The 13908-nt window shown below is 39.8% G+C and overlaps 1 protein-coding gene across 16 annotated transcripts in view; it reads right to left on the bottom strand.

The window, feature by feature from the left end:
• ppip5k1a (diphosphoinositol pentakisphosphate kinase 1a) overlaps window positions 1-13908 on the bottom strand; it is a 73370-nt gene that overhangs the window by 4608 nt on the left and 54854 nt on the right. For 3 of the 16 annotated variants that reach the window (XM_036135878.1, XM_036135879.1, XM_036135883.1), the window contains 3 exons: window positions 13740-13802; window positions 3952-4011; window positions 3143-3325 (listed from right to left, as the gene is read on the bottom strand). The exons of 2 other annotated variants lie outside the window; for them this stretch is intronic. In XM_036135878.1, coding sequence (XP_035991771.1) covers window positions 3143-3325; window positions 3952-4011; window positions 13740-13802 — 306 coding nt within the window. The remainder of the gene's footprint in view (window positions 1-3142; window positions 3326-3951; window positions 4012-13739; window positions 13803-13908) is intronic. 11 more of the 16 variants (XM_036135880.1, XM_036135885.1, XM_036135881.1 and 8 more) reach the window with 6 other exon arrangements.

The following is a 13908-nucleotide window of genomic DNA, read 5'->3' as shown; positions in this document are numbered from 1 at the left end:
TCTGGAACCAACGTCGGCGCGAGAGCTGGAGGAGCGGCCGTCGTTCAGGGATGGAAGCAGCCGTATAAAACCGCCCCGCAGCAAGATGGCGCTGTGCTGAGACGACGGTTACACCGCGTCTGTCTTCATGGCGCATAGAAATTGTGCTTATTCAACATGATGAGGAAAATAAGCTCAGGAAGTCAAGGCTTTGTGTAAAAAAGAAACAAAAAAAGTACCAAAGCTCTCAGTGTTTTATGCTCAGAATAAAACTTAGGCTGAAATTAGAAACCAGATCAAACCAAATCTGATCCAAGGTTGATTATATTACATTTCTGTTCATTTATGACACTAAACTGGCTCCTTCTTCCTGCTATTTGGCATAAAGCTACACTGCTGGGTAAAAAAAGAAAAAAGTACCAAAGCTCTCAGTGTTTTATGCTCAGAATAAAACTTAGAAACTGAAATTAGAAACCAGATCAAACCAAATCTGATCCAAGGTTGATTATATTACTATAACACAGTTTCTGTTCATTTATGACACTAAACTGGCTCCTTCTTCCTGCTATTTGGCATAAAGCTACACTGCTGGGTAAAAAAAAAAAAGCACCAAAGCTCTCAGTGTTTTATGCTCAGAATAAAACTTAGGCTGAAATTAGAAACCAGATCAAACCAAATCTGATCCAAGGTTGATTATATTGCATTTCTGTTCATTTATGACACTAAACTGGCTACTTATTCCTGCTGTTTGGCATAAAGCTACACTGCTGGGTAAAAAAAAAAGCCTAAACTGTGATGAAACTAAACAAACAATGTTTGGAGCAATGAATGTGAGGAGAAACACGTTGGGTTGTTGTTGTAGAGAAGAAGAAGAGATGCTTTCAGCCAGGATCAGACTTATCTGGGAACTCTGGAAGATGAAGTCCGGACAAACCGTGATCAGTTTATTCAGCTCCTTCCCTCGACGCTTCATATAGAAAAGTATTCAATCCCCCTGAACCTTTGCACGTTTTGTCACGTTGCAACAAAGGAACTGCTTTTCTCAGGATTTAATGCGACAGACCAGCAGAAACGAACGCGTTGGACTGAAGAATAATGACCCGTCCTCTGTGATGTTCCCTAATGTTCTCTAAAGAACCTCTGAGGCCAGAACCAGAACAGCTGGACCCATTAAGTTACACGCAGCGTGACTTCTTAAGGTTAAGATTATTATTATTATTATTATTATTATTATTATTATTATTAATAATAATAATATTAATGGTCATGTTTGGTTAAATATTTAAATTCTGAGAAAATTTAAGAACTTTTTAACCCTGAGATGGAAAATTCAGCATATTTATATATAATATAATATATAACAAAGCTGTAAACTTTCCTTATTTAGCTAAACAGTTTATGCATCACTGTTTTTGGGACAGTCACGTCTGAAGCCAGTCGGGTTCACTGGATTTTATGGGTATTAGAATAACGAGGGTTAAATATAAATTCACATCAAATGAAGACCCTGTTAAATTTTTCTTTCCCTTTTTGTGTTTGCCATCATGTAAGAATCCCAAAAATTGTTGAAGCTTTGAGGTTCACAAAATGTGAAAATGATCAAGGGGGTGTGAATACTTGGCAGCTACTCTGAACACGGTCGGCTGGGATAAAATTAAGGAGAAAAGCAGCAAAAGTAAAACCTTTAAGAGCTCCAGAAAAAGTATTGATCCGATCAGAATCCCAAACTCGGTCTGTTTGAGGGGAAATTAAAAAGAAAAATGAGGGATAGAGAAAGACTTTATGTATTTAAAAAGATGCAGTTTGAATGTTTCAGAGACACGTTTAGGTAAATTAGCAGATTCCAGTCAAATGGTTTAAATTTACTACAGAAAAACCTAAAAGCTGAACGCTGTGAAGGTCGATCCTCCACATCTAGAGAGCGAATGTTTGTCTGTAAACGTTTTAACTGAGGGATGCTTCATTACGCTACACGTTTAACATTTTGTTTCTCTTGTGCGCCGCCGCCAGACTCAGACGGTATTCTCTTGTAAAAGAGATTCTTGATCTCTTTGGGATTTTTTTAAGTGGAATTAATGTCAATAGAAAACAAAAAAACAAAAACAAAAAAAAAAATCATTCTGAAAACTGATGTCCTGGTTTGATCTGTATATGAACAGCATGTAAATAAATAAAATACACTGATCTGGTTAATAAATTTAACTGAAGGGAAGCTGTCGGGCGCCATTTAAAGAATCTGATATTAAATATTAAAAACAATTTTTTTATTATGGAAAAATAACAGGATTAAATGTTGTTTTAGATAACTAATTAGCTAAAAAATTAGTGATTTTTACTGATTAATTACATTTATTTCTATTAGATTGTTTATACTATTTCTATATTACATCATATCGAACAGTTTATATCGAGTATTATTATATATTATAATTATTATAATTATTATAATTATTATTATTATTATTATTATTATTATTAATAATAATAATAATAATAATATAATTATTATTATTATTATTATAATGATTATTATAATGATTATTATTATTATTATTATTATTATTATAATGATTATTATAATGATTATTATTATTATTATTATTATTATTATTATTATTATTATTATTATTATTATTATTATTATTATTATTATTATTATTATTATTATCATCATTATTATTATTATTAATGGTCATGTTTGGTTAAATATTTAAATTCTGAGAACATTTAAGGTCTTTTTAACCCTAAGATGGAAAATCCAGCATATTTACACCTTTTATAATATATAACAAAGCTGTAAACTTTCCTCATTTAGCTAAACAGTTTCTGTATCACTGTTTTTGGGACCGTCGTAGCAAAACCTGTTATTCTACTGTAAAAGGAAGATGAGGCAGGAATCGATTGGAGAGTTTTAACCAAAGGACGGGAAAAGGCGTGACGACGCGGCAGAGTCGAGGGACGGCTGTCTGGAAGTTGGTCCCAGACGGCTCACACCACTACAGCTTGCAGTCTGCATAACCACAGAAACAGGCAGGCATGCAGAAACATCAGGAGGCGAAGCATGAGAGTCAACCACAGAGCAAGCACAGTCCCAACTAAACTGCGAGCGGTGGTTAATCAGAGCATGAGGCTGGGGAATGGAGGGCGGGGGCCAGGGGCTGACCGTGGAGGCACTCTAGGGCGTCCTGGCCGGAGACGAGCCAGTTTCGGAAGAGGCGGAGGTGGTAGGAGCACTGGTGGAGGTGGTGGGCCAGCGTGTGGTCCAGAGAGAGCTGGCGGCGGCCCAAGCTGAGGTCGGTGGATAAAAACCTCAACAACTGGGCCACATGGTGTTCCTCCAAGGGCTCTGAGGAAGAAGAGTGAGAGCGAGTGGACAGAGCAGTGGACCAGTGGGGGTGGGGAGGAGTACAGAGGACAAGATACAACAGGTTTGATGCTCGGGTGAAGGGGGGGGGGAGAAAAGATCGGAGGTACGAAACAGGAAACAGATGAAAAGGGAAATAAGGAAAGCAGGTGTTCACAGACAGGAGGAAGGAGACATGTGGTGCGCCGTGTGTGTGTGAGAGAGAGAGAGCTGTGAGCTCTTATTAAAGGCAAGCTGTCCACAGCCAGCGATCAGAAAAAAATAAAAATAAAAAAGCAGCAAGACATCGGGGAGTTTCCCGCATTTGAGTGAAGCTGAAGGCACGGCACAGGAAACAAAACCGACACGCTGCTCCTCCGACCGAAAAAGCCCCAAATCAGGAACAACAGCGAGCCGACGGACGGCGAGAACCAGGAAGGAGCAGCAGACACAGAACCCGCAGGAATCAGTGAAGCCCGCTTCCCAGGGAGGGAGGGGGGGGGGGGGGGGGGGGGGGGGGTTAAACGTGCAGATCGATGGTTCCTGAGCATCAACAGACTGCCTGACGCCACCCGGTAAAGACAAGATGTTAATACCAGCACAAACCAGCAAACCCAGAATGGCTGTACCTGTCGAAGAGCACAAGCAGGACGGAGACGATGCAACGGCGGACGAGTCGTCTTGTGTCCCTGCAGTAAACGATACGTCAGTGACAGCAGGACAACAACCGGGACATTTTCAGCGTTAGCTACGACACAGGCCACTGATCTACCCGGCTGAGTCCGTTTAATCATTTTCACCAGAATTATTTCACATAAAGCCACGAGCGGTCCAATCCCACCTCCAACCGATCATCCAGAACCAACAGCCAAATATAACGTAAATAAATCAAAACGGTTACAGCTTTCAGGTCCACAGACCAGTGCCTGTGGTCACAGAGATCTTCGGTCTCTCAAAGCTCACAGCCTAAAATTCCTGCTACGGAGTTTTAGCTTCAGAGCGATTCAGATGCTGCTGAGAGCGACTCCAACGAAGGAGACGACAGAAATGTTCATCTTAGTGAGGAGGTGAGGTCGACCTCCGTCACTGGGTGTCACTGTCTAAGAGCTGCGATCGACTGATATAAGAAACAAACACAAATAAACTCCCTGTGATCAATGGAGGAGAATTAATCGATTAGACTGGATTAAGAATCGTGTGACATGATGATGAAATTTAGCAAAATTATTTGTCACAAAGCATGAAAAGGTTTGAACGCACCTTTATTTACAGCCTCATCATTGTTTTGGTTTGCATGCAGTACTGATCATTTCATCTATTTGATATTAAAGGCATACTATGCAACATTTTTCAGTTAATTAATGTGTTCCATAACCGTTTTGGATGATTAAATGAGTAATTTCAGGTTGAACAAAGGTTTTCTCGGCCGCCCTGGTGGTCTGTGGGGGAAATACCGTACTTGCAATTGCAGGAGCTCTCTGCCCGCACCCACAGGCTCAGAAGTCTGGTGCAACACCGCGAGAGTCGGTCTCGCTTTATGGCGAGAACTCCATGTGTTTTTGCCCTGCCATTCACTATATGCACGCGCGAAAGCACCAAAGAACCGCATGTTAACGTCAAATAAACATGCAAGCATATCGAGTTTTTATTTATTTATTATTATTATTATTATTATTTTTTTTTAATGTTGGCGAGGCGGTAGCGTGAGCAAGATAGCGCTGGGGAAACCCTGATGTTCATACCTTCACTGTGTTAGTCATAGTTTGTTCTGCCGTTTTTCGACTTTTCGTTGTGTTCGCCTGTCTGCTAAGCTCAAAACAACCGCGCCTGGCTTGACGGAGAAACCAGAACAGCTGAGCATCTTTATGACAGTGCACTTTTACTTTCGCCCTCTGGGGGGAGCCTCGCTGGAAAATCCACCCCGGTTGCATAGTACACCTTTAATGTTCTCTCACCTGTCAGCGTTTTAAAGCGGTTCGATTTGGCAAAATAAAATGGAGAAAAACGGTGCAGAAAACCGAACTCGGTCTGCACAGCTCTGGGAGGAGAATAGTGGGCTTTACAGCCAGACTGACTAAGCCATCTGTGTTCAATACACAACATGTTGGTCTAGACAGGCTTAACGGACCAATCGCAGCAGGAAAGGCGGGAGTTTACGATGCTTTACGCTTTACCCACAACACAGCAGCGCTTTTCTGTAATATATATATATATATATTAGGGCTGGGCAAGTTAACGCGTTAATTTCGCGTTAATTCATTAGACTATTAACGGCGATATTTATTTTATCGCGCATTAACGCATGTTGCTCAAATGCTTTCAGTCAGTGTCAGTCAGTACGCGCTGACTGCAGCGCGCTGTCACGGCAGCACTCTCCCGCTTCCCCTCCCCTCTCGTACATGGCTCAGCAGCGCCAGCCAATCAGCACGCAGGCTCAGCCTGGCCCGCCCACTCAGCTTTCACACAAACTTAACACACAAACAGCGGAGAGAGACCGCAGCAGCGGAAAAACATGAACAGAGGATGTAGCACCGTTTGGCTTTATTTTAATACCGTAAATGAAATCAAGCTGTATGTTTTGTAAAAAGCCGGTTCATTTCAGTGGAAACACAACAAATTTATCTAAGCACGTGAAAAAACATGAAAACGTCGAGCCCCAGAAACGGAGAGAGGAGACGAAACTTCTCTCACTGCCCCGACAGACCCACAGACAGACGTCTCTGACTGAGGCGTTTCAGTCCTCCAGGGAACATCCAGGTAGATCAGTGGATGGATGGATGTTACTGGAGCCCACACATAACATGTAATTAAGACCTTGAAAGAACCCAGTACATATATTAAAAAGTGTTATTTAAGATAAGATAACATTAGCTAATCCTTTTTTTATCCCACGACGGGGAAATGTATAGGATTAAAGCAACAGGCAGGTGCACACAACACAGACAAAATTACATAAGGATTGAAATATATAAGAGGTGGATTAGCGAAAAAACACTGAACATAACATTATTATTATTATTATTATTTAATTGTAATAATAAAATAAAAACCACAAAACCCAAAAGGTCAACAGTTTCATGATACATCAAGCTTAGGGACTGGCTAATATACAGCAGGTCAAAAAAGGCCATATTTTGGCTGCAGTGCTTGCTGTTCTCTTATGAAGAAAAGATCAACTAGTGCACTAAATTCAATAGATGGGTTGAAAATATCCAGTATAAAATAAGTGCTACAAATGTTACAACACTTTGGTTCATATGGCAGCAGAACATTAAAATAAAAGTGCTCTTTACACTACTTTTGAATTCATTCTTGGAGTTTGTAAATACAATGCGATTAATCGCGATTAATCGCGATTAATCAGGGCGATTAATCGCGATTAAATATTTTAATCGTTGCCCAGCCCTAATATATATATATATATATATATATATATATATATATATATATATATATATATATATATATATATATAGCTCAACAACTGGCTGCTCTGAACGAGTTTGCGTTGCATCTGTGGTTATCTGATTGCTTCTACCCTGTTTTTGGTGACCCGCCGTTGAAAGTGGGCTCTACTGAAAGGGGCTGCGTTCTTCCAAGGATGGATTTCTAGTCCGATTACGTCACAGCGCAGCGACGAAGGCTGTCCCAATTCACAAATCCTTCAAAGACTCCTTCAAACGCGGCCGACGATTGTGTCCTCCTTTTCCCCGATTTGAAGGACGGGTCCTTCATGGCTAATCCTGTCCCATGATTCATTACGGGTTGAAGATAACTTATTAACTGCAAACAGCAATGGCGGAGGGGAGTGAGAAGCTGTGAATAAAGTTGAATATATCTAACCCGACTCTGGCCAGATGGATTACGTTCTGGAATCACTCCACTGGAGATGTATTTCAGATGGAGGGGCCTCATCAAAAACCACTTGTCCGTCACCTTTACTGATGATCTACTTCAACCACTCACATGGAAACCAACCCGTGACATTAGGGAGGATCAAGCTCTCGCCAAACCCGGTAGACTGAAGGGCAAAAACATCTTTTCCACTAACAAAAGCCTTCAAAGCTGTTCTCTGGAGTTCTTTTAAATAAACATAGATGTTTAGCTGCGTAATGAATTAGAACATAATAAAATGATAAAGCAACATTTTAAATAAAAGATTGTGAGCCATAATGAATATGTAAAGGGGAAAATAAAAACAGTGTACAGTTATTTACAGTGGCGACAACGGTTTGTTTAGCTTGACGGCTGCTTCGCCTGTCTCGGTTGCTAACAGGAATAACATTAAGGAAAGGGCAGGGACAGCTGGTAGACGCTAGACCAGGGGTGTCAGACATACGGCCCGCAGGCCGGATCCGGCCCGCCGAACAATTTAGTCCGGCCATGTGGCTAAATGCATTATCATTAGAAAAAAAAATCTATTTTTTTATAAGATGCCACAAAGAGCTCATCAGATTTGACTTTCACAAGTGGACAAGATAAAAGGAAGAGAATGATAAAACAATTATTGAAAAAACATGTACTTCGTTTAATTGAAAATATGCAGTTCCTATATTGTCCACGAGGGGCGCTGTGTTTTAATTAGCAGATTAAGCTTCAGGTGTGGAAAAATTCAAATCATTTCTTAATTTTTATCTGTTTGATGTATTTTGTCATGTAGGACAGTGTTTTTAAGTTTCAAATGTGAATAAATGTTTTTTCAACATTGTATAATCACTGTGATCAGTTCTTAAACATGTACTTGTGCATTATGCATAACTGAGTAAAAGTATTGCTGAAATTGCACATACTTTTCTTAAAAACGCTGAGGTTATTCATAATATATTGTGTAAAGGCGAAATTAATTTAATATAAAAATCAACAAGTCCACTTTTATTAGTTCTACTTAATCTTGCAATGAGTTTACTCGTGTGGCCCTCTTGAGATCAGATTAAGCTGAATGCGGCCCCTAAACCAAAATGAGTTTGACACCCCTGCGCTAGACCGTCCCAATTCACAAGACAATCTCTTCTGGTCTTCTCTTTTTCGCGGTCTAAGAAGGAACCGGCCCACGTAGACCGGTTCCTGTGAAGAATGCAACAACTGGACTGCGACAGACCCTTAGGCTCACTAAAAGTCCTCCTCACTACTAATACAATTTTTCACTTTAAGGGTTCTCAGAATTTTACATCAAAATGTCCTAAAATGACGTCCCTAAGAGCTCCTTTTAGCCTTACAAGCTTAACGTGTGCAAACAACACAGAAACAGAGAGAGAACAGCTTATAGAAGAAGGTTTTATAGGAGACGGGATGAACTTTAACCCTTTTCTGCCAGACGGGACTGAAACCAACTATCAGTTTATTTCCAAAATACATCGATTTATACCCAAATTGGACCAGAGGTTTAATACAACCATTAAACTGAGTCAGAAAGCAGAGAAGGGTCAAATCTTGACATGCTGGTTTAAACCATCTGAAGTCACGGCAACTATTGTGCTGAATGACAATAATGTATGCACACACACTTCAACGACGGTAAAGTATGCAGGAGGTTGTTCATGAGTCAAAGAAGTTTGATTTAAAATCCTGAAAACAATGAAGAAATTATCAAATATTAAGATGTATGATAAAGCTTTTTATTTGTTGGACGCATTTATTTTAAAGTAAAAGACTACTGACTTTACCTTATACTTTTAAGACTAGGCTTAAAACTTTCCTTTGTGACAAAACTTATAGTTAAGAGTGGCTTATTTTACCCAGAGCTACCTTTATAGTTATGCTGCTATAGGCTTAGGCTGCTGGAGGACATCAGGGTCTATAGTATGAGGGATTGCTGCAAAGCCATCAACAATGCAGATGACTGTCCACTGTGGCTCTACGCTCTTTCAGGAGGAGTGAATGCTGCTTGGAGAGACTTGATGCAACCTGCTGGGTTTCCTTAGAGAGGAAACTTTCTCACCAACCTGGAGGATCTGATTGAATTTGAATTTGTAAAGAGCCTTGAGATGATGTGTGTTGTGAATTGGCGCTATATAAATAAAATTGAATTGAACTAAACCAAAGGAAATCCTTCTGAACTTAGGGTAACTCTCATCCTTGAAGATGGGTTTAGGTCAGGGGTGTCCAACACCAGGCCATTAACTTTTAGCACTTGCTCTCATCTGGGGCTGTAAACCTTTACATTCTGCGTTATCCATTAAGTGGCCCTGAGGCCTGGAGGCCCTGGTTCAGGTGCCAAAACAGACGGGTGGAATTCCCCATTCTGTCCGAGCCAAACTATCTCCACGTGACTGACCCGTTTAGGCTTTTCTTGTCAATGATGTAATTTGTGGTGTCTTCCTTCTTGTCTTTTTTGGGATCACTCATTTTGTTCTGTTCTTTTTACTGTTGTACCCGTTACCTGAAGTAAGAGGCTACAGATGCTCAAACATTAGCGGTTAGCATGTCTGGCTGCTACTCTATCAACCTAACTGTGTGGCTCCTTTCCAACCACATGATTAGTCCAGCGTAAAGCAAATCTTATTATCCATGGCTACTTATCTTATCTGTATATTAAAAGGTCTATATAGACACTTTCTATTAAAGAAAAAAATATTTTGAGATGTATATTTCTAGCGTTTTATTGCCCAGCTCAAATCTAAATGTTGCAGGACATCAGCTCTCAAGGACTGGACTTGGTTTAGATGAACCAATAAAGAAAATGATGACCTATAGACTGAGGGCATTGGTTTAGACAGACACCAAACTCTGACCTCAGGTACAAAACCCCAGGTTTTTTTTTTCTTTTGGTTTATGGAACAACGGCATCTACACTGTTGTGTAAAAAAAAAAAAAAAACACCATTTGTATAAAATTCTTAAAAAAAGGTTTCAATTTCTTAACATGCTGATCCATTGAGTTCTGCACATTTTATTCTGCATCGAGACATGAGGAAAATAGTATGAAATGTGTTCTCAATTTATTTCCCTTTGCTAAAAGGGAGTGGACAATTTATTTAAAGCTATATTTTGGTAATTCTGTTCACTCTTTTTGTTAAACTGGGTGAAATGGTCCTTCCATCCTGACAGTAGTCAACGCATTATGTATTCAGAAAAAGGAGGTTAAAAAATTAGATCTCTGTGGAAGCTGCAGGCCTGTAACAACTCTGACCAAACTTGTCATTCGAACCAAAGGGCAGGGGCTGGTTCTGCTCTCACCCCCCTCCATCCCTCACATTCCTGGGAAATCACCTTGTCTATTGATTGTCCCACATGCCAATCATTCTGACTCGCTCACATAACGCCAGTGTCCGTGCTCGTTCCTTTATAGTTTCTGCTTGCTGGCAGCGCATGCGCACTATTAGCGTTTATGTATCCGGTTAGCTTAGCAGTTAGCTTTGGTGTTAGCCAATCATTGTAGCTCCGCAGCTCTCAAACTATACTTTGAAGAAGGCTGATGGTCATATTGTGAATTCAGTGTTTGGGGGGGGGGGGGGTGCCATCTGATTAGGGGGACACCTAAATGGGGGGGTGTCACCATTTAGGCCAGTCTATGTGCTCTTTGTTTACAAACCAATGGCAGTTCTGGTCTGCCAATGGGACTTTTTGGGGGAGGGACTTCTTGCTCATATCTTTGTTTCCCATAGCTTTGGATGTACACACATACAACTACAGACCTTCTTTGATCACCTGGGAGCTGACCGAGTCTTTACCAGCTAAACAATTCTTCAGACATCTGTAATGATGCTGCCTTCGACCTTAAAACAAGGCCCAACTGTTTCTTCCCATAATCAACAACCTCACTGATTGAAGGCCACACAGCTTATTCAATTATTCAATTAAATTAAGGGGTAATTACTTAATCACACCTAGTGGAGAATTGTTCAAGTAGGAATATAATTTCAACCAAAAACAGTGATTGATCTGGTTAATCATGGTGGACTGCTTATAGTCCCAAGCTGCACCAGCAGGGCATGAGAAGGTGCATTTAAAAAAAGAAAAGGAACATCTTCAGCATGGAGAAGGCAGTTTTAGGCAAAAGATTGTCCAAAAACAAACACACTAACCTGTCAGCCATTAGCATGTTCAGGTAACATTTAAAGCGTAACAAAAACATAGTCGGGACAAAGTGAGAGATGTGGAGAAACCATGAAAATGGCTCGGCTGTTGTTGAAGACTATTACAGGAAGTGATGTAGACGTGCATGAAGCAAGCCAATGACTGTGTAACCAAATGCATACACTCCAAACTAGCTTTCAAAAATCTACACTTTGAGTTTTAGCTGATTTGAAAGCAGTCTCCTTTTGCAGAGAAGCAGAGTTAGCAGAAAAATGGCTTGGCGCTGTGGTTCAGTGTTTAATCCCGTTTCTAGATGTAGCTGTTGGCTGAGCTTTTACTACAGCTAACTGTGCTGTCTTTCATCCTCTAGACTGAAAACTGACTTAGAGCTCATCTGTTTAGCCATCTTTCTCTCCTAGATGTAGCAACTAAAGGAACTAAGACCGCCATTAACCTTCCACTGTGGCTCTGCGCTCATTCAGGAGGAGTGAATGCTGCAAGTCAACAACCTGCTGGGCTCCTTAGATAGAAAGTTTTAAACCAAATCTGTCTGGATGACTTGGAACAATTGACTTTGTAAAGTTCCATGTGTTGTAAATTGGCACTATATAAATAAATTGAACAGAAAAATCTATTTTGCAAAGCGTACTTTTTTCTAAATCAGTTACAGCCTTCTGTGGAAAAGAGGTTCTGTGGAGAGGCTCAATTGGTCAGCATCTCAGTCGCAAAACATAACACACTGATAGTGCTCAGTTAGAAGTTGGGATAATGTTTGTGACAAAATGTGATAAAAATCAGGGGAACGGATACGTACTTCAGCACTCGTTCACAACAAACATCTCCAGACTTTGCCAAACGGCTCCGGCTTAGTTCAATCATACAGAAAACCTAATTCTGTTTAAATTCAAATATTGTTCCATTTCTACATCAGTCCTAAAACAACTTATTCGTTTTCAGTGATATATTTTATGTCAAAATGAGTTAGCTAATAAGGAAAGTATGCACCGGAGCGCGATATCGTTAGGATCACCGTTATTGTTGGGCTTATTAATGTCAGGGTCGACTTGGCAGTTGAAAACAACACAAACTCCGTTTTAGAAAGTGCACCACGTGCCTCGACTCATCCACACCCTCAACGACGTCCCTGTTGGCAACCTTTGTGATAACAACGCACCATCCGTTGGCTTTTCGTTGAAGAGCTATCCCTGCTTTCACAAAGCAACGAGTCTCTGCAGACCACATTAAACCACCCAGGCTCCTGCCTCAGGAACCACGGGGAACCTAAAACCAGAACCAGCAACAAACCAACGGAGTTCCCATGTACTGTAAAAGGAGCAACAGGATATTCTCACTGAGCTATATAATGCACTGGAGTGCTGATTTTGCCGAAAAACTGAAGTCACTGGCGGCCATCTTGCTACTCCCTACTCTCACAGAATCCCACAGGATTTGGTTGCAATAACAAGCAGTTTTCTGGCTGTGTGAAAACATTTCACAGGTAATTCTACAGTCAGTGGATGTACTAACACTATCAACTACTAGGAAATTAGGTGCTGAAATATTTTACATGTTATTAATATATATATATATATATATATATATATATATATATATATATATATATATATATATATATATATATATATATATATATATATATATATATATATACACACATATGTAAATATGTTTTTGTATATAGTTATTTATATATTTATAAATGTTAAACATATATATTTAAAAGAATAAAATGCTAAATATTTTAGCACATGACTTTCTCAGTACTTGATATTTTTAGAACATAACATAAAACTATATGGCATTTGACATTTTAAAAGTCTTAAGCCCCCCCTGAACATGAGAAAATCCTCGTTATTCGATGCTGTAGCGCACATATTCCCTAGTTACTGGGGGAAAATAGGGAGTACCAATATGGCGGCTGGTGGCTTCAAAGCGACTCGTTCAAACAGCGGGTGATTAGCACTCCAGTGTATAATATAGCTCAGTGGATATTCTCTGCATGAGCTAAGCTCTAAACAGATGGTTAGTAAAAGGTTACCACAGGTAATGATTGCTCTGCTATGTGACCTTAGGAAAATATGCTGACATTTTCAACATTTGTTCATGAAATGGATTAGTGGGAACCCTGGTTAGAAAGAGAATGTCAGTGTTAGAAAAATAAAAGAGCCCAAAGCGAATGGATTAAAAAAAGAAAACTAAAAAAATATATATATATATATTAGGAAGAAAAATAAATTAACGGAAACCTGAAAATGCTGGAGTGCCATGTGGGAAAAAACTTAAATAAAAATAAAATATCCAAAGTAGAAAAACGAAAAGTCTGAAGGCATGCGAGACAAAGGGAGGTGCGGTGGAAAAATACTTGAAAGAAGCAGACGTACCATTAGTCGGATGCTTTGCAAACGACACAGAAAATCGCTTTACTGCCGGCATAGACAACAACTCTGAGGAAATAAAAAAAATAATAAAATAATTCACTAGAGTTACCATGAACCAAAACAGCTCACATGTATCAGGTTGTATCAGTCCCTGGGCTTTCCTAATGTACAC

This window comes from Fundulus heteroclitus, chromosome 4 (assembly GCF_011125445.2).
Source record: "Fundulus heteroclitus isolate FHET01 chromosome 4, MU-UCD_Fhet_4.1, whole genome shotgun sequence".
In the NCBI taxonomy this organism is placed as follows: domain Eukaryota; kingdom Metazoa; phylum Chordata; class Actinopteri; order Cyprinodontiformes; family Fundulidae; genus Fundulus; species Fundulus heteroclitus.
The sequence above is the reverse complement of the archived record's forward strand: the minus strand, read 5'-3'. Positions and strand labels throughout refer to the sequence as shown.